At 40.4% G+C, this 21,727-nt stretch overlaps 1 protein-coding gene across 2 annotated transcripts in view; it reads right to left on the reverse strand.

Annotated features, from left to right (window-relative positions):
• Positions 1-21,727, reverse strand: part of MTX3 (metaxin 3) — a 41,100-nt gene that overhangs the window by 11,800 nt on the left and 7,573 nt on the right. The window contains exons 6-9 of one of the 2 annotated variants that reach the window (XM_035099951.2): positions 21,112-21,188; positions 19,320-19,477; positions 18,879-18,967; positions 16,987-17,056 (exon numbers count right to left, since the gene is read on the reverse strand). In XM_035099951.2, coding sequence (XP_034955842.2) covers positions 16,987-17,056; positions 18,879-18,967; positions 19,320-19,477; positions 21,112-21,188 — 394 coding nt within the window. Of the gene's footprint in view, positions 1-1,432; positions 17,057-18,878; positions 18,968-19,319; positions 19,478-21,111; positions 21,189-21,727 lie in introns of those variants that run through there. The other variant, XM_060280250.1, reaches the window with a different exon arrangement.

The following is a 21,727-nucleotide window of genomic DNA, read 5'->3' on the forward strand; positions in this document are numbered from 1 at the left end:
GAAATAAGCCCTGAGTGCTCCCTGGAAGGACAGATCGTGAAGCTGAGGCTCCAATACTTTGGCCACCTCATGAGAAGAGAAGAATCCTTGGAAAAGACCCTGATGTTGGGAAAGATTGAGGGCACTAGGAGAAGGGGACGACAGAGGACAAGATGGTTGGACAGTGTTCTCGAAGCTACGAACATGAGTTTGACCAAACTGCGGGAGGCAGTGCAAGACAGGAGTGCCTGGCGTGCTATGGTCCATGGGGTCACGAAGAGTCGGACACGACTAAACGACTAAACAACAACAACAACAACAATATACTGTACCTGTTTACTCAGAAGTAATTCCAACTTAATTCAAATCAATCCATAAAAAGTACACGCAGGATTGCAACTATAGAACCATGTTATGCATGTTGACGTGGAAATAATTCTATCATGTTCAACAGGACTACTAACTTTATGGATTATATGTACCTGTAGGGACGCAGGTGGCACTGTGGTCTAAAACCACAAAGCCTAGGGCTTGTCAATCGGCAGTTCGAATTCCTGCGGTTCTAATCCCTGCGACAGGGTGAGCTCCCATTGCTCAGTCCCAGCTCCTGCCAACCTAGCAGTTCAAAAGCACGTCAAAGTGCAAGTAGATAAATAGGTACCGCTCCAGCGGGAAGGTAAATGGCATTTATGTGCGCTGCTCGGCTTAGGCATGCTGGCCACATGACCCGGAAAAACTGTCTGCGGACAAATACTGGCTCCCTTGGCCAGTAAAGTGAGATAAGCGCTGCAGCTCCAGAGTCGTTCGCGACTGGACTTAACTGTCAGGGGTACCTTTACCTTTACCTGTAGAGAAAGCTCCACAGAACTGTCTGATCATTTTTAGTGAGATAAACATATATGTTAGGAGAAAAGAACCTGAATTATTATTCCCTCATTAGCACTATGACACCGATTTGCTCATAATCTCGTCCCACACATCTCTAGCTGAGTCAACCACCAAGGACTAAGAGAAAGCATTATAGTCAAGAGTGAAGCGCATTGAAAGAGGATAATGATTCTGCAAAGGCTATCTCTGCAGAATGATTCAGAAAAATGACGCTGAAAGAAAGAAAACAAACACAGGAAATATAAAAGTGGAAAGGACGTAACAGATGCGTAAACTTATGAAATAAACCTACACCAAGGATGGGGAGATGGGTGTCTTAAGATTACAAAAGGGGGGGGGTGATGTTTTGCGTACCCAAAAATGAAAGATGGAAATGGATCTTTTTATGTCTGAAGTGTAGCTTTACACCTAAAAAGGCTTAATGCCTATTAAGTTTTATCTGTTTTTTAGTCACAATAAGTTGCTTCACGTATGATTTTTAACAGTTCAACACTCAGTTCAACAGCCCAGCAGATGTCTACTGAGAAGTAGACCCCCCCTCACATACATATTCATAAAGGCCCTGATTTAGCTCAGCCCCCCCCCCCCCTGTATTGGCTGAGTTAACAAAAATCAGCTACACATTGCAGTACTTCATGTCAATCACCTTATCTAGCTAAGCCCAAACATCGCCACCACGACCACAACGACCACAACAGGAAAGAGCCAGCTGTCATTTTCAGACAATAGATAAATAGATTGATGGACCAACATATGATCTTAGAAACGAAGCTTTATAAACTTTGAGCATGTATATGAGGGGTTGTATGTCGAAATCCAGCATGGAGGAATTGTTTTTACATTTCTTATTTCGTAGAGACCAGTTTTGTTAAAAAAAACAAAACCATATTAGGCCTTAAAATAAGAGCCAGTGTGATTCAGAGGACTTGTAAAGAAGGAACATGTTGCAATTCCCTTATGTTTAAAATTCTGCCTTTTCTATTTGGTAATATGGGGGTGGGAAGAAGGTGAGATTTTATTGTTTGCCTTGCTCCGATTTCATAGTGGCATGATGACAGAAAATAAAAGTATGCATGTCCTCAGGAAAACTGAGGGCTGAGCCATTTCAATGAGAATTCCAGATACACAGTGTGATGCTAGAAAAATATATATTGCCTTTCAGGTTTAAAGGCTGCAAGCAGCATTTTAAAGTCTGGATTTCCTTTCAGCTCCCTTGGTTTTATCAACATAACACTCCATGGAAAAAATTCCAAGGTGACCAAGACTTGGGGATGGAGCCATGAGGAGTTTCAGCTTCAATATATCCCATTCCTTGGTAACAAGAGCAGATGTCTGAGTCCCGAAATGTGCTTTGATTGTAAACCAGGCCAGCAATTAACTCTGTGGTGTTTGTTCCAGTCACCACAAAGCATTGCAATGTCAACAACAGAAAGCACATGCTTTTTTAAAGGCTGCTGGAAAAGACGGCATTGGCCACAATTCTAGACTCAGATGCTACAGCTTTAAATGATGTCAAGATTAATACTGAGCTGGGTTACAAAAGGATATTTAGAGGAGACCACCGCAAGGCAGAAAGGGCTACTGTTTTAATAATAAATCTTATTTTTAATGGTTTCAGTTCAAAACAATGGTGAAAAGATTCTGTTCTGGTCAAACCACAGATCATGTTAAGACTTTAACAAATTACTGTACAGCCTTTCCCCATGGTTATTTAGAAAAGTGATACTGGATCTTAAGTAAAAATGTTTAGGGATTCTGCTGCCTATATGAAATGTTTCAGTTTAATAGGTTAGAACAGAAGTAAAGAAATATCTACTAATGTTAATGGAACCTTTATTCAAACCATACAGAAACATGAAAAAAAGAATTGTGCTTTATTCCAAGTGGCTAGACCCAGTTAAAGAAATGAAAAAACCACAAACATTCTGTTGCTCTAGGGATGTTTCTACTCTAAAGCACCCCACATCTATTTTATTTTCTCAGATGTAAATCAGAGCACCTAATTAGTGCAATTGTATGCATGTCTACTGAGTTAAATGGGGCTTACTCCCAAGTCCCAGGTATGGATATATAGGATTACAGCCTAAATCTAAAATGTTCCCTTGACATTCCCCCAAGTGAAGACACTGTAAAGGTCAATGGAACATTAGGATTTAGATTCGATATTAATAAGCCAGTGTGGTGATGTCATGGACTGGGTGGACACACAGAAATGGTGGGGGAACCAGCTGGGGGAACCCCCAAGGGAATAAGGTTCAGAGCCCAGGGATTGGTGGTGGTACAACAATGAGCGGTTAGGAGAAGAGGGGGCCGACTGGGAAGAAGAGGTGTCAGAAGCTGAAGAGCTAACAGGGTTGAGTGAGCAGGAAGAGTCTGGGACAGAGAGCTGTACAGAATCAGAGGCTGGAGAGGAGGGGGGCCAAGAGGCAGAGATGGGTCAGGCTGGTGATGAAGCCAAGTTGTCTCCCACTCCTGCTGTGACAAGCTCCCCTCCCCTGATATCCCAGGACCAGAAGAGGTATGAAGAGGGAGGAGCAGAGACAGATGTGTCGGCGTTGTCTCAGATTGCTTGGGAAGGACCTGAGAGAGGAGGAGATTTAGGCAGCTGGGGGGTAGACAGGGATCTTCAGCCTCCACAACTGCCTCATAGGGGCAAGACCTGCTGAGAAGAGCTGCTGTGCTCATTAGGCTTGGCTCCCCTTAGAAGGCATGGTTTCTTCTACTAAAGAGTTAACTTCATGTATTCTGTGTGAATTATTGCTATCTGGCTCCCTGACAGAACCTGACAGGTGTAGGGATAGACTTAGACTGGGAAAATTCCTGAGAGCATTCAGGAATATACTGGATTCCCTTAGTCTCCAGGTATGGACCAATTTTGTTGCAAATGCTTACTTGTAAATAAGTATTCGTCTATATAATAATTCTTTATATATCTATATAATAATACACATTGCTTCAGTATAAAAAGCAACATAGCACATTTAACCAAGATACATTATATATCAGCTGCTTAGAAAACACAAAACAAAGCAATGGTATTATGAGTTGGGGCTGAGAATGGGATTGAGAGGAACAAATGTGCACAGAGGAACACTTTAGGAAAGGGCTTGAGTAGAGCATCTGGAGCTTGGGTGTGGGAAGTGAGGAGCCCTGGCCTGCAGCAATGTTTTAGCAAGACAATCTTAAACAGTGTTGTGGGTTTTACGCACAGAAATCATCCTATCAAGTGAATTGTAAAACCCAGCATGAACAAGCCCAGTCTGTGTCGTTGAGAAGTCCACCCCACATTTTCCCTGCAGTTCTAGCATATTAGAATCTGGAGGAGTACTTTTTATTTGGCATCCATGATTATTTGTGCTCATGATGCTATCGGGTCAGCCATACACGATTCCATTTCAAAGATGCTTTTCCCCTACAAAAAGTTTGGAGAGCATCACTTCCTGCTGAAATCCCACTACTTTTTGTACCACAAATGTTCAGGTTTTTGTCCCGCTTTTGCTGCGCTATAGCCCTTCCAGACAGTGGCAGCATTGGGGAAGCACTGCAGAAAAAACTAAAGCAGACTATATCCACCACCAACACACTACCACTGTGGCAAAAATATGGTACAGAACACATCCACGATAAGACATCAATCTAGACCTTGTCAGGCAGCTGTGAAAGAATCTTGAAGGTCTCAGTCTAAGTACTTATTTGATCCCAAAGTTCTTATAATAAAACTGCACTTTGTTTCAAACCACTTTTCTGCAATTCCCTGGGTCTATGAAGCATCTTTTATAGCCCTAATTATGTTTATTCAGACTGCCACCTAGGATTACAATCTTAATAAACTGTTTTATTAAAAATGCTTTTAAAACAGCGTAATTTTAATAGAGAAATCAAGTAAAAGCCAACTAAATAAAACCAGGTCTAGCCCTTGAACCTTATCAAAATCCATTTACGTAATTTCCTAGAACTACAAATTCTACATAAGTCCTTTTAAAAAAATCATATACAGGCATGCAATACATGTAAAACCTATTATATCCACCACCTACTATCTTAAAAATATCTTAACACTGTTTATTCTAGGCCTGTTTGTTTCCTTATTGAAATACAAGCAGCCCCATTTATACTGGCTTTCCATCAGCTTTTGAAGATGTACACTGCACATTAAAAAATACCCTCCTCAAGAATCCTGGGACCTGGAGTTTGTGAAGTGATGGGAATTGTAGCTTCCCAGGATTCCTTTGCGTGGGAAGGCTTTAAATGTATTGTGTGTACGCAGTCACAGTTACACACGTTTTCCCTTGATTTCTTGACGCAAGTTTCTTGTTTTTAATTTTCTATATTGTTTTAATGGTATTGCTTTATTATGTATTTTAATTATGGATATTTCCACTTTAATGGTTTGTGTAACTTCATTTTTATACTTTGTAAACTGTAGTGAAGGCTATTTGGGCATTAAGTGTTATATACCAGTAAATACAGTGAATAAGAATACGAAAAGGTGGTTATAGGTCCGCCTGAGGGGGGGGGAATGTAAAAGGCCTCCCACCTCTTTTCAAGCACCGACTATAGATAGAGCTTTCACAGCACTTCAAAACACAATGGAAAAACTTCCCACACTTGGCTGTGAGTCATCAGGTACCGAGCAATAAATTATGAGAGGCATGTGTGCGAGAGCTAGACTCTGGTCAGCAAAGCTAAACGTGGCACAGTTGGATGTTTATCTCAGTATTCTCACCTGAAAAACCTCTTCAGAATATATATGAAAGGGTGAGAGGTAGACAGACATCTCAAAGTTCAGCACAAGCAGTGTCAATACATGCTCTCTGCCCTGAATTATGGGACTGAATGAACCTAGATTGCTCTGATGGGTTATCTTTTTCTGGAACAGGACGAAGGAGGGTGTGTGTGACCCTGTTATCCTGACCTGATCTCTCGGTGGCTGTTGATACCATTGACAGTGGTATCCTTCTGAGCTGACTGAATGGAATGGGTATTGGAACTACTGTTTTACAGTGGTTTTCTCCAGGGTCAGTTTCAGAGAATAGCATTGGCTGTTGGTCTTTTGGCACCCGTGCAGTTCAGTGGGCTATAAATGCAATAAAGAAGAAAAAATAATAAATTGTGGTAAAATAAATAACATGTTTTGGGCTACAACTCCCATCGGCCCCAGCCAGCTAGCCAATGAGAGTTTTAGTTCAACTCATCTGTAGGGCACCAGGTTGGAGAAGCCTGGTTTACTCCTGCCTTGAAAAGCCCTGTAAATCACCATAGAGCAGTAGTAGGAATAAGAGGTGCAGCACACATCTGTTGCATTTTAGCTAAAGTAGTATTTAAGAGGGAGGCTTACAACATAGCAAATATAAACACAACAATCATGGATTAAAACAAACTATAACAAACAAGGTTTTTATTTTAAAAAAAGCAAAGGAAGAGATTATCTTTATTAACTGTAAAAAGGAAAATGAGTATCAGCTGTGGGCTTCAAGGAGTAATTCATTTAATTTCCTGTTTTCTGTGTTGCTTGACTGTGTTAGCATGATTTTTAAGAGGAAAATAAGGCATCTACTGTTTTGCTTTGAAGATGGTACAGAAAATTTGGGGAACTTGCATTTTTTTATATATAAAAAATCTGCACGTTTATAGGATGAATATGTTTTGCAAAGCATGTGTCCGTTCCAAACAGTGAACTGGTTTTCAGTAGAAAGACAGGGACAAGCAGCCTGCCTCTGGCTGTTTCTTTCTTTCCCCCTTTCCCTTCTTTGCAAGATTAAATAAAAGCGTTTGTGTCCATATGCTATGCAGCAGACTCAAAATGCTACGTGGAGAGGACTTCTTGTTTGTTTAATATGAATATTTCCAAATCTTACAGGAATCAGGAAAGCAAAACCCAAATAAAAAGTCAAAACCAATGATAAAACAGCAATAAAACCAATGAAGTTTTTTATATATTAAAAAAACATACAGGAATAAGGCAGCAGATAAAACTTAGCATGGAATGACTTTCAGCAAACATTAAAAGGCCAGGGAAAATAAGGGTTTTATCTGGTACTAGAAAAGACATGGAATTGGGCAGCTGGATAGCTTTCCTAGGACTTAAGAGTAGTATTCCACAGGGATGAGGTGCCATCACTGAAAAGGCCATCACCCTAGCTCCCACTTGCCTCACTTCAAATAGTGGGGGCACTAGGAGAAAGCAGGTTTCTAAGGCTGACCTCAATGAGGAAGTAGGTTTATTCATGGAAGCGATTGCCCAGGTTCCAAGCCACTCATCTGGTATCCTTCCCTGACAACTGTGGTTTTGCTCACCACAAAGTGGATGGATGACAGGACCCAGCAGGGAACGGGCAGCAGAGCCTTGGCTGCCTTCAGGAGATCAAAAGATGTGTCTAGTGTTCCGGTTGCAACCATGCTTTTGCCATGTCACTCACTCTCAAACTACATGAGCTATGTATTTTGGTATTGCTCATTCATACCCCTTCCTCCTTTGCACACCACGAGAAAAAGAGTGAAAGCCCCAGTTACCTGTTAGATCCAAACTCAGATCCAAACAGTGGTTTAGCTTAACTGTGGTTAGCAAACCAAGTTCAAACTGTAGTTTCAGATCCTGGTTTTTGTGCGATTAACTAACCTGAGTTACAATCATTCAGTCCCTTGAGTTCATACTTTACTAGAAACTGGAGCTGATTAAAACTGAAAGTGGTTGCTTTCAGTCTTGTTCCCTCCTGTGCAAAAGAAGAGGTAAAGTCATATAAGCCCAAGGCTCACCACCACTTATTCTCATAAAACTAAATGAAAGCTTAGAGCTACATCTAAACTGGGCCTAAGAGAAAGCCACAGACACAGAAATCTAATTGCACAATATCCACAGGTGACTTGATTCCTGTGTTGTTGTGAAAGAAACCTGCTGCCCCACCTTTGCATCTGGCTCCGAGAAAAACTCACCATTTTTCAGAACAAAGTTGTGTTCCTGGAGAAAGCATATGGAGATAGGAAAGAGGCTGTCAGAAGCTGAAGAATTCCCTAAGACATGTAGGCCAACTCTTCCTTGGAGGATGGGCAGGATATTTATGTAACCGAGAGTAATAACAAATAAAAGAGGCATGATTAACCTACCTTTTTTCTTCATAGCCCAAATCAGATTAATTTACAAGCTGTTTTACCAAAATGCTGTTCGCAAATATCAAATAAAGTATTAGATGTAAACCTCCCAGTGCCAAAGTATTAAAACATTAAATAAAAACACATGTCTAATAGATATAGAATTACACACTATAAATCGGTTAGATCAAAGGCTTTCAGTCTCAGTGGGGCTTGAAGCCACATACTCTGGCCTCCTAAATGGATCTCTGCCCACACTTGTCCTGGTCAAGCATACCCATGGCGATCCTTGTGAAGTTGCTACTTTACACTGCTCTTATTATCCCTGTTTCTTTTTATAAGAAACATCCAAACCCCCCTTTTCCATTAAGTAATCTAAGCCATTTAAAAAACAATTACATTGAGGTGAGTGGGTTGTGGGGGTGGCAGTGGTTAGGAGAACACACATGATGAAAGCACATGTTTTTCTAATCATGAAGCGTAGCTATTGTGGAAACTGCTATTTTGGCCTTTGCAGCTGAAATGAAGGTCAAAGTTAACTTCTAACTAGCATGTTATTTGCCTAGCTGAAATTAAGAAATTTTAAAAAACAACAACACAGAATACAGCAAATTTGATACACAATTCTGGGTAGTGCTATACACATTTAATCTGTTCTTATTGAAAACTCTCCTTGATGCTCCACACACAAACATGCGCTCAGATCAATGTGGGATGCCAACAGCACTTTTCAGAAAGGCATAACTGAGTGTGGTGCAACCATCTCCCTTCTCCCATTTTAGAAATATGGTCAAAGGGTCATAGCTGTAGTAGAGCATCTAGGTCTCATAGCGGGGTAGGAGAGCTTAAAAAAGAATCACATCTAGCAACCAACGTACCCCTTGGGTTTCAGATAGTACATGGGTAAAGGTAAAGGGGCCCCTGACCATCAGGTCCAGTCGTGTCCGACTCTGGGGTTGCGGCGCTCATCTCGCTCTATAAGCTGAGGGAGCCAGCGTTTGTCCGCAGACAGCTTCCGGGTCATGTGGCCAGCATGACGAAGCTGCTTCTGGCGAACCAGAGCAGCACACGGAAACGCCGTTTACCTTCCCGCCGGAGCGGTCCCTATTTATCTACTTGCACTTTGATGTGCTTTCGAACTGCTAGGTGGGCAGGAGCTGGGACCGAGCAACGGGAGCTCACCCTGTTGCAGGGATTCAAACCGCCGACCTTCTGATCAGCAAGCCCTAGACTCTGTGGTTTAACCCACAGCGCCACCTGGGTCCCTCAGGTACATGGTACATGGGTAGATGAGTCTAAAAAGCCTGGGACACCAATTTTCATGGCCCTCTACTGATTATGGTGGCTCATTTACCAGAAGTAATGTATTTAGCATCAACTCTGAAAGTGTATACTCGATTCTGACCAAACTCGGCCTCCTTGGATGCTTTTGCTGTAGGAGTTAACGCTAAATATATTACTTCTGGTAAATGAGCCACCATAGCCACTAAAGGGCAGTGAAAAATTGTGCCCTAGGCTTTTTAGGCTCTTCTACCCATGCATGTACTATTTGAAACCAAAGAGGTGCATTGGTTGCCGGATGTGAAATGTATTGTCATTATTTTCAGCTCTCCTACCCAATTACCAGGTTCCCAATCCACAGCATCTCCAGGTGGAGCTGGCAGTGCCCCCTGTCTGAAAGCTTACAACGCAGCTGTCAGTCAAGGCAGATAATACTGAGCTAAATAGACTAATGGTCTGACAAGGTACAACTATGTTCCTAGTTGTCCCACATCCTTCAAAACCATCCGACTCTGGGCACTGGGCAAACTGTTCTGCTTCCCAAACACATTGCTATGTGGGAGATTTTGGAAGCAGAAACTAAGCTCCCCTACCAAAAAAAAGATGATGCTTCAAGGTGCTGTTCACCTAAATAGGATATTCTTGTCTTCTAAGATTCCCCGGCATACAGTCGTACCTTGGAAGTCAAACAGAATCCGTTCTGGAAGTCTGACTTCCAAAACGTTCAAAAACCAAAGCACAAGATATAGTACATAATATACAATTTGAGGACTGGGAAAAACTGTAGAAGGTAGATTTGAAATTTACAGATTGTTCTCTTTTGAAAGAGAACTAAATGAAAATGATTTATAGATGGTATATTACACCAGTGAAAATGGCAAAAATGTACAAAACCGGGACAAACATATGTTGGAAATGTAAAGAAAAAGAAAGTACTTTATATCCTATGTGGTGGGAATGTAGAGAAGTTTAAAAAAAAACTGGGTGTTTAAAATGACATTTGTAAAAAAAACCAGAAGCATTTTTGTTAGGGATTCTAGGACAAGACCTGCCAAGGAAAACAAAGAACTTATTTATGTATGCTACAACAGCGGCAAGAGTCTTGTTAGCATAAAGATGGAAGAATGAGGAAATCCCAATGAAAGAACAATGGCAAGAAAAACTGATGAGCTATGCGGAGTTGGCAAAGTTGACATATAAACTATGTGAGAAGGACAACCGTGACTTCAAAGAAGAATGGGAACTTTTTTACAAATTATTTAAAAAGACAACAAAAGGACCTGGACTCCTTGGCAGGTTTTGAATAAACACCCACAATAGTAGTAGAACACATGACAGATAGATAAGGCAATGATATGTACAATTTTATAACATGCAGAAAATATTATGTATAAACAAATCAGAGAGGGGAGCTGTGGGAAGTCCTTAGAGGGTGGCGGAGAGAGAGGGAGGAAAGGGGGGAAACTGTAATTGGCTATGTATTTGAAATTTATATTGTTTAAAAAATCATTTTTCTCTAATAAAAATATTTATTTAAAAAAAAACCCAAAGTGCGGCTTCTGGTTGGCCGCAGGAAGCTCCTGCAGCCAATCGGAAGCCGCAGAAGCCCCGATGGACCTTCGGCTTCCAAAAATAGTTCGCAAACCGGAACACTCACTTCCGGGTTTGCGATGTTCAGGAGCAAAAACATTCAAGAACTAAGCTGTTCGAAAATCAAGCTACGACTGTATTAGGATATTGAAGTCACAAAGGCCCAAAGTATGTGATGGTTTTTAGTTTCCCCTTATGGGTCTTTTCTTTATTTCAAAGCAGCAGCTGAGGTGGGTGTAGTAGGGAGGGCAGTTTAACTCTTTCTGCATTGCAGTCCTGACAAAAATCCCCCTCCTGAAGCTGTCCTTTAGCATTGGAGAAGAGGTACCATTGTCATCAGGATGTCATGCCATTACTCCTGAACATATCCTGACTTTATTCACTGAACATTACAGGGAGTTTAATTGATTTTTTTTTCTTTTTACATTGGAGACACAAGCTGAGAAAGGATTGTCACTCTTTGGAATACTGAAGGCCTGTTAGGCAAACATTTGGCATATGATAGCTGGGAAATGTTGAAAAGCTGGTGTGCCATGGCTCCCCCTCTGCAACAAACTGAAAATACAGTTGCCAAAAGGCAGAAATTCAACATGCACCTCCCTTACCACCCATATATTCTTCCCAGCTCAAAAAAGCAGTAATACTACACAACTACCTGTCCTCAGTTACCACAATGTAGAAAAGAATGCAGTTTAGAAGATCGGAAGGAGGGGAAACATGAAATTAATAGGTACATAACCACAGCAGGATGAATAAAACCTGTCTGGCATAGAGCATTTAAATGGAGCGGGTTATGGAAATATGAAGTTAAACTGCACAACAGCTTTTGTTGCTTCTTAGAGTGTGTGTCATTTACAGTATTTTTCAAAGCCCTGTCTCCTAAAATGGTTGCCTAAAGGCATGGCAGAAGAAGGCTCTTTTAAAAGTAGAAACTATGGGAGTTTGTATCCGAAAATGCCGAGCATCTCTGCAAAAATAAGCTTTTCGGATGCCACATCTGTTTTCTCTCAACCCTGGCAGCGATGCGGTCATAAAGCAACATCTTGCCCTCAGAAATGTTCAGCACTTTAGAGCCAGAAGCCTGACTATGGTTCAGAAGTGTAAGGAAATTATCATAGTGACATAAGTAAACTTTGCAAAATCTGCACCCTGACCCCCAAAAGCTATTTTTAGAGCTATTTTTTTTCCTCCAGTTCCTTTCAGGTTTTAAAGCCCTCAAACAAATCGATAGCAGATTAAAGAATTCTGATGCAAAGAAATAAAAATATATGTGCAGCTAAACAATGTGATTTATTGGAGGTATACTTGTAGCCTCCTCCATATGTACAGTGGTACCTCGGGTTACAGACACTTCAGGTTACAGACTCCGCTAACCCAGGAAATAGTACCTCGGGTTAAGAACTTTGTTTCAGGATGAGAACAGAAATCGCATGGCGGCAGTGGGGCGGCAGCGTGAGGCCCCATTAGCTAAAGTGGTACCTCAGGTTAAGAACAGTTTCAGGTTAAGAATGGGCATCCAGAACGAATTAAGTTCTTAACCAGAGGTACCACTGTACAGTATATTTACTTAGAAGCAAGTACCCATGAATTCTATCTTGAGCCCAAAAAGTGGCTCCATATGACACTATCAGAAAAAATTGACTGCGAAAATCAGAACAATTATTTTTTTAAAAAAAACATCCTAATCAAGTAGTTAGGTACCTTTCCCTATGGATTTCTGGACCCAGAGTCCAAAAAGCATTATGGTCCTTTAAGATTTGAAAGTATTCAGCTGAACTGAGACCAGGAACAAGAGAGGATCAACAACTTGGATAGCAGGAATTCAGTATGTCACATTGTTTGCAGTATGTCACATCACATGTTGCATTTGTTTTGCACCAAAAAGGTCTTTAAAAGCGTAACTGTGAAAGCTCACATATCCAGAAAAGGGTTAGAGAAATAGCATGTAAGTAGTTCTCTCTGCACTGCCAAAAGCAATAAAAATGGAGTAACTGAAGATACCTTAATATATCTGGAAAACTACTTTAACTATAAGCAACTTCAACAATATTTTTAAAGCAATTAAATTCTAGTGAGTATGCTGCAACTTTGTAAAAATGCAAGCTCACATGCTCCTTCCCAATTTTCTTTCTTGAAAAACGCAACATATCAAGGTAAAATTATTTTCCTTCCTATGTCTAAACCACATTTCACCACCCCGCTCCACCCAATGAAACCATCAGGCTTAATAGCTAGGCTATTTTACTAAGCAAACTAGTGAAAGATTAAGGAACAGAAGTAGGAATGTATGCTGGCTTCAGTCAAGTAGGTTATCATAAAAATGCCTTAAGCAGCCATGGTTTTTTGCTCATACGTCTTTCCTCTCAACTAAGTGCATGCCCAGATTCTGTATCAATTAAGCAACAGATGGGCAGCCAATGATGGGCAAAGCCAGAGACAAAAGTCTTAATATTTTTTCTGCCTGTTGTAGCAATTGTAATTTATTTTATTTTATTTGTTAAATCTGTATACCGCCCTTCATGCATAAATCTCAGGGTGGTTTATAACACAAAAATACAATATAAAAACACAAAATACATAATAAAAACAAGAACCAACCAACCAACCAACCAATAACCCCCTTCCCTTCCCATGAACACATCTAAAAGTGTATAGGATGTTAACCAGCCAAATAAGGTGAAGGTATTATTGTATATGCAGCTAATTAAGACGTACAAAGAACTGTCATGGAATGTTGGGTGGGAAGTCCAAAAGAATTACTGTATATGAATGGAAAATGATATGAGTGTATAACTGAAAACCTATAAATAAAATGGTTTTTTTTAAAGATGTTAATCAGCCAAAGGCCTGGTTGCTGGGAGGGGTAGCTCAGTTGGCAGAGCATGAGCCTCTTAATCTCAAGAGTCGTAGGTTCGAGCCCCACATTAGGCAAAAGATTCCTGCACTACAGGGGGTTGTACTAGATGACCCTTGTGACCTCTTCCAACTTTACAATTCTATGATTCTATGAAGAGGAACGTTTCTGCCTGGCAGCTAAAGGTGTATAATGAAGGCACCAGGCAAACCTCCCTTGGGAGCGCACTGCACAAACAAGGAGCCCCTGTGGAAAATATGCTGTGCTCTAGATGCTATAAGGTTTTTAATTGTACTTTTACAGACACGCTGTGGACCACCAGAATAAAGCTAGCAGGTCACTGGTGGTCTGTGGACCACAGTCTGGGAACCCTTGTGCTACAGCATTTCCTATTAAATAAAACATGACATTTCTTTGGAACAGAAACACATTTAATAATCTATGACCTACCTCTGAACTGGCCCTGATTTTCTGCTAAAATCTACATGTCTCTTCCTTGGTGATCATCCACAGATTTTGCTCTTTCAACCAGGACACCCAAAAATAGAAACAAGACTTCACAATGCATTTCCCTCATAACTTAACTTCCTGCCTTCTCTCACAAATGAGATTACTTTTTCTAAAAAGAAATGCAACACATATTTTATATTGTATTCGACTAGAACAATACTTTACAGTAAAATGTTATGTACTAGGGAATCTGAGCAATCATTTTACTTTTCGCTCCATCACAGTCTTTAAGGACCAGCTTTCCTATAGGAAACACTGCTCCAAATATGAAACATATAAAATGGTGTGGTGACTTTTTCATTAGTATGAAAGAGTGCACCATTTGTGCAGTCTGATTCTATGTGTGTTTAACTTGGAAGCAAATCACACTTTCAAGTCACTTGCCCCGCAGGTAAATATTCCTAGGACTGCAGCAATACAAATATACAGTTTTCTTGATCAGTCACAAATGCTTATAAAGCAGACAAAACCAGTTTTACATTCTTTGTAATTACTTGTTTATGTTATGAAAGTTTTGTATAAACCAAGTAATATTATCTCATTTGATGTCCCTTGCAAGATTAGACACAAATAGTTTTTGCTTTAACATTATTTGGTGTATAACATCTCCAGCTTTAAATATCCAAAGCAAAGATTTAGGAAGTAACATGAAACTTAAATTTATTCTTGTTAGACATCCAAAATTATTGTTATAAACAACAAGATACATTAAGGATCTTTACATTCCTTAGGTTTATAAATACTCTGCAAATACATGTCTATACATTATTTACAGGTTTGTTTGTACAGCTATTTTTCTACATATACAGAATAGTGGAGGTAATTTAGAGAAAAATATCAGATTTGTTTGACTTGGCAAAATGAAGTCAGATGAAAAGAAAACTATCTTATATACATATGAAAACTGTTTCTTGGGAATCAGATACCATAAGATACATTAGTTAATGGCAGTTGCCATTTTGGCCAAGTAGCTTTTCAAAAATATTGTTGATATATTGGGAATTTCAAATTATTATTTAAGAGTAGGGAGGGCAACTGATGGCCCATGGTCCTTAACCCAGTTTTGCACAGCCTAGATTTCATCCAGCGTGTTGAGACCTCAAACAGGCTTCTGCGGTGTGTTGCCACTTTGTGGCACCTGGAAGCAGTGCATAAAGAGCTGCTTCGAACTTGGCAGGTACCCCACACCACGGAGGCCTCTGCGATAGCACAGAGGTCAAAGCTGTTTTCAGAATGCACACCTTGCTGTAAAATACTCCCAAAGCACCTGTTCTTTTGAGGCACTCACCCCCAGCCCAATAGTTGCAAACCTTGATTTATCAACGGAACCTTTGGACCATTTGATAGCAGCTGCTAAAAATTTGAAATTACAATTACCATCACCATAAAAAAAATCCCAGCCTGATCTAGTAACGATTGGTGAAGTGGTGTAGTGGGGCACCATTGCTCACCTGGCTTCCCAGCATAGCAGGTCTCTGGTGCTTTCCAAGAGGGAGAGGGGAGGGGTGTGTTGCAGGTAGCTTGGTCCAGTGCAGCATGTGATAGTGGAGTCAATATGACATTCCCACTCCCACGTACTGGGCCAGGCTCCCTGTGCCTCCCCCTCCCTTATCAGCAAGCCATTGGCCCACTGTGTTGGGCAGCTAGAAGAGCAACAGTGCCCCACAAGTGCCACCTCCGCTGCTACTGGCCTGATCTAGGGCTTCCCCCACGCAGGTAGAAGTTCCAGTGTATGTACAATGTATGTGCTTGCTTACTTACTTACTACAGTGTCAGTTTGCACCAGTAACAAATGGTGGGGTGTCCCTGTTGTTTCAGTGCACTGGGCAGTTCAGTTTGAGCTTTATGCCAGGGCAATATCTCTTCATACCCAACACTGAAAGTTACTAATCATGGGGAAAATCTAGATTATTTGGGGGTTTGATATTGGATAAATGTATAAAAACAAGAAGCTAATGAATCTGCAGGGGAAGACAAAGTGACACAATGTCCATACACATATTCAGTCTTGGCCTGCAACAGGGTTTCTAACTTGACCTCTTAAATGCATTGATTGATGCTGTAAATCTGTGTACTGACATTTTGAATGTAGGCATACTTTCACAGAAGTTGGTCAAGCTTATCCTTTTCCTGATTAAGACCAAATCTGAAAAAAAATCTAATTAATGTTCCCAAGTGATCAGTTTAGTTTTTCAACTCTATAGTCACTTTAAAATGGCCAACATACACTGATCATTACTTAAAAAAACAAAACAAAATGGCAATACCTTCTAACTGCTTGTCAGCTTACCTGTCACAAAAAAGACTGACATTTTAATTTTCTCTCTGTATTTGAACCACATTGGAAATCTATACAAATGCTTAAGTAGCTACTCCACATGCAACAACCAAGTTGAGCTATAACATGATTGCAGCCAAAATCAAAAGCATCTAGCAGAAAATGGTGATGCATTTGCATATTCCAAAGTGGAATCTTAGCTTTTGGTCAACTAACCCTAAAAGGGAAGCATTATGCAGCACTTATGGTGACCTCATACGGCATTGTACAATTACTCAACAATTCTGTCTGTGCTTAACTTAGACTTTTACTGGTTCCTATGTGACTATAGATGGCATTGGTTAAATGAATGTGCCTGTGCCTATTTGCCAATTCACATTTTTACCTCGCTTCATGTATCTACAGAATTAGTGCAAAGATTGTTCAGATTTGATGTCAGTTTCTAATCACACACATAAATATGACAACTAAAACTCTCAGGGTGATAAGCGGTTTGGTGAACTATTTCCTTCCCCACCTGTAGAAAGTTTGAGAGTTGTCAGCTTACGTGGACGGTGCTGAGGACTCTTACGAAGGTTATCATCCATCTGCAGAAACAACATATATAGCAATTCATATATCTAAAGAAGATATCTATAACAAAATCTTCACCTAGAAAGATTCAAAAATGTACTCTACAAACTGTTTCCTAGATATGCGCTAGTGCAGTCTAACTGAGATCAAGGAGACCAGACCAATGTGAATGTTCAACAGAACTCCTCATGGATGTGATTCATCATTCCTTGATATTTTAGCTTTCATACTGCACTTAGCAAGCCTAGTTCTTGCTTATCCATAAATGTATTTAACATTGTGTACTACTTGACCTATCATATGTAGATAAACAAGAGTCAGGACCCCTTATATGTTACTGTGGATAGGTAGGAGATGTTTTGTAAAGGCGGAGACACAACTGGCATGATGTTTAACTGACTTAATCATATGGGAAGGGTCCAGTGCACGGTCTTTCTCACAGGAACTGCCTTCCCCTCTTCCAGCACAATGCCACTTCCATGGGTGAGAGACGCACAAAACTGGCCCCCACCTGTATGACTGGAACATTTAAATGCTACTCAAGTTATACAGAAGCCACTCATTGAAAAGAAGATCTCACATGACTCTAGGATAACATTTCAAAATAACTTCTTCAACACTCCTGGAAAAATCTAGCAAGGATGTTTGTTAAGGTTATCCAGCTTTAGAAAATGAGTTTAATCTGAACACAGATTAAAAGTAAAATTACAGCAATAATGAGTTGCCAGTATTTTCCAACATTATGTGAAGATGGGAACCATCTAAAAAGAGTCCATTAGGCAAGGACTGGTAAGACAGTAGTGGCTGGTGGAGCAGCCCTCCTGACACTGGTGTCGCTGCATTTACTTGAACAGGGCTGGCGTGGCGCAGAGCAGAGGCGAAGTCGAGGCTGTGTGGACGCACAAGTGGAACCAATCCAGCACTCTTTCTGATCCACTTGCTCAGTCCTGACCTCACTGCCACCATGCCCCACCCCAGCCCGCCAAGGTAAGCTGCAGCGAAACCATGCCCTACCACACTAGTTGTTACAGCTGAGAAAATGCATTCAAGAAAACAAGGCGCTTCAGAAGCAATTGATGTAGGAATGCAAATGAATTAATTTCTGGTGGAAGCAATAGAACCTGAAACAATCAAAACAAAATATAGCCATATTATTTTAATTTGCAAGATTTTGCCAGATTATTGTAGGTGGTCAAATTCAAAAAGCACATTATGAACTGATGTGATGAGTGCCAATGTCCTTAAGTATCATTCATATGCTTTTGTGCCTGGTAATAGATTCCATGTTCCAACTCTCTACATGAGTGTTGAAATCCAGGGTTCATTCTTGATACTCCTACTGAAGTAAATATAAGCGACTTGTGTACTGCTGTCTAGCTCACTTTTGAAGAAAATGAATTTTCGAAGGTATGCAAGTGTTTCAGAGTATGCAATTGCTAAAATTAATCTGAAAATTACATGACAGTGACTAGGAAGAAGGGCCCTGATTTTAAAGCAAATGGAACCTAATGGGGAGAAATGCAGAATTATCCTTCATCCAGTGCTTATCCTGTCTGCAACCCTGCTCCTCAAATGCTTTCCTTCAAGCTAAGCCAAGGGCAACTTCAGCATCACAGCTTGGCAGAGGGAGAAAGCACTTGGGGAGACAAGCTATCGGAAAACTGGACAGGTTTTATTCTCTTCACTCATGTGTCCCTTTTCTGATTTCCATCCCCTTTCTACTTGATTAGACAGAAATGGTCCAAACACAATGAACTGCCATGGTCATGCCTAATTTGGTCCCTAGTTATCAACAAGAAGATCAGAAAAATACAAAGAGACTGAAACAAAAATGACCTTTTCAATTAAGTTGGATTCTTTGTTTACAAGCTGTGTGAGTTTCTGTAGATTTGCATCAACTGTGTCTTGACCTGCTGGAGTGGCACCTAAATAAGCAATGCACACAGAAATAGAAAGTTAGGAGGGACTGAAACTACATTTAGAAAGCATTTCCTTATTTTCATCAAGGAAAAGAACATACGAAGGGTCTGCTGGAACTGGTCAATGGCCCATCTAGTCCAGCAACCTGTTCTCACAGTGGCCAACCAAATGCCTATAGGGTAAGCCTGAAAAATCAATTTCACCTCCCCACCACCAACCAAATCCTCTGATACCTCCATTCTACAAGAGAGAAGATTTAAAATGGTAAGACTTCCAGAGCCATACAGATTCAGTGCAAATATAGGTATTCCTCTTATGAAAATATAACACATGCTGAAAGAGAAGCATATGGCTTACCTGATAAGTTTGATCTGAAGTAGCAACTCAGAATGTCATCACAGAAGTGACATAAATTGGGAAGCTGCTTCAAATGATCTTGTAGCTGGGCTTTGGGGAATGGTACTTTATAAAGAGGAGCAAGAAATCCAAACACAAAGGCATCAAGAGTTGTAGGCCTAGGGGTAGAAATATGGGATACGGATATCTCAAACTCTGTAAGACACTTTCTAAACAGAGAAAAATATCAAGCAAAGTGTAGCTGTGTTTGAAGACACTTGTATTTAGCAAAATAGCATGAGTGCTAATATGGAATTAAACCCATGATGGAAGATATGTTTGACTCAACATATGGTATAGTCTCTTATTTTCACAACAGTTTAGTAAGATTGCGTTTTGTCATAAAATAGCTCCATTAATGGGATAAAAGAGACAGATATTCATGGCATACCATTTTACTAGACAATGAGCAAGATTCAACTGCCTGCAGGCTGCACATATAATTACAAAAGAGCAGCTGCTGTCATGTCCCAAGTCTGTTTAGGGACATTAATGTTGAACACTGTCATAGTTTCAGCTGCTCCCTTGGTACAGGTATACAAGAGCTGATAAATGGAATATTTGGTGATCACATTCCATCAACACAACTCAGATTTGGTTCACAGATTACTCCAACATCTGCACTGGGATAGATTTTTATTTATTTTTTGCTTATTTGGAGCATTTGTACCCCATTCTTCAGCCAAATAGTTCCATGCTGTTCCAGCAACATTTTCATGCAAAAACTACACAGGCAGGACACATCACATAATTATTTCCTGTGCCAGCATTACTGAGCCTCACTTGAAGTGGCTTCCACGACCACCACTGTGGTAATTTTTTAAAAAGAATACAAGACGAGTTCTTAGAAGGAAAACTGGCATGAAGGGTCAGAATCACAACAACATTTGAGATGACTGACTCCTTTTTTCTGTCTGAAGTGCAGGTGGTACACAGACTGACACAATTCGAAAATGGGCATCCTGTGGAACAGGAAGGTTGGCTGCAGTACAGTATATCCAATGAAGATAAGACTCACCCCAAAACAATGTGCCAATTAGAAATAAAAATCTGTAATTAGGGCAGGCACTGTCTGGCTTTCATTATCCAAGTTTTTTTTATAAAAAAAACAGTCACCAACAGTGCAGGGAACAGATCAAATGGAACAAAGACATACCATGTATAGGGCAGTTAAGTTAGGTTGTTGTTCAGCTGCAATCTATCAATTCCTCTGTAGGTCCTGCAACAGAGGCAAGCTTTGCACAGGACTGATTGGCTGGCACCTGCGAATCTGCCTCTGTACCACCCCCAACATGGGGGGGGGGGGGGAAATGTACTTCAAATCGATTTTTTTAATATAAAAAAGCAACAAATGATAAATAGATAAACGAACAGGGGTGTGCTTTTAATTAAAAAGAAAAGAGAACAGAAATCACGCTGCCTGCCTGAGGCACAAGAGAAGACTGATGGCTGATGGCTGAGCCAGCAATCAATTCCCTAGCATGCAAATGTGTCATTTCACTTGCAAAGCCAGGAACAAGCCAAGCTCACTGCTGGTGAGCTCTTGTTCATATTTTTATTTGCCTCTAGTACATTTAATTGGTCACCCTGTGGTTTGACAAGCACTAGTTGAATGACAGCTGATTTTAAAACTTGAATACATATCAAAAATCTGTTTCATTCACAAGAAAAAGAAAACCCGAAAGCTTATTTTGGCATTAATAGTAGTACCACACCACATATGTTGCAAACACTGTAAACATTTTGTACTCACATGTTTCCAAAGAAAAATGGAGACGTCCCCAGTCTGTTCGATAGAAGATTCAGGCATTCCTTGGCATCTCTGTAGATCTAAAACAAACAAACATCAAAGTTTATTTGCATATCACCTTTTTTGGAGCTCATCTCAAATTAATTCAGTACATGTATGATGGATAGCTAAAAATCTCTGTGGCACAACCCAGATTAAAAAAGGTCCAAAGCATACTATTTCAATTTAGTGTCTGAAATACGGTATATGCACAGACATAACCCCCAAATAATGAGTTCTAGCCAACAAAGTTTTATTCAAAGTAGATCCACTGAAAATTAATGGACCCAAATTAATATTGTCCATTATAGTCATACCTTGGATCCCGAACACCCTGGAACTTGGACATTTTTGCTCCCAAACGCCACAAATCCAGAAGTGATTGTTCCAGTTTGCGAACATTCTTTTGGAACCTGAATGTCCAGCGGGGCTTCCATGGCTTCTGATTGGCTGCAGTAGCTTCCTGCAGCCAATCAGAAGCCGTGATTTGGTTTTCAAACGTTTTGGAAGTCGAACAGACTTCCAGAATGGATTCCGTACGATTTCCAAGGTACAACTGTAATTTCAATGGGAGTACTCT

This window comes from Zootoca vivipara, chromosome 11 (genome assembly GCF_963506605.1).
Source record: "Zootoca vivipara chromosome 11, rZooViv1.1, whole genome shotgun sequence".
NCBI lineage: Eukaryota > Metazoa > Chordata > Lepidosauria > Squamata > Lacertidae > Zootoca > Zootoca vivipara.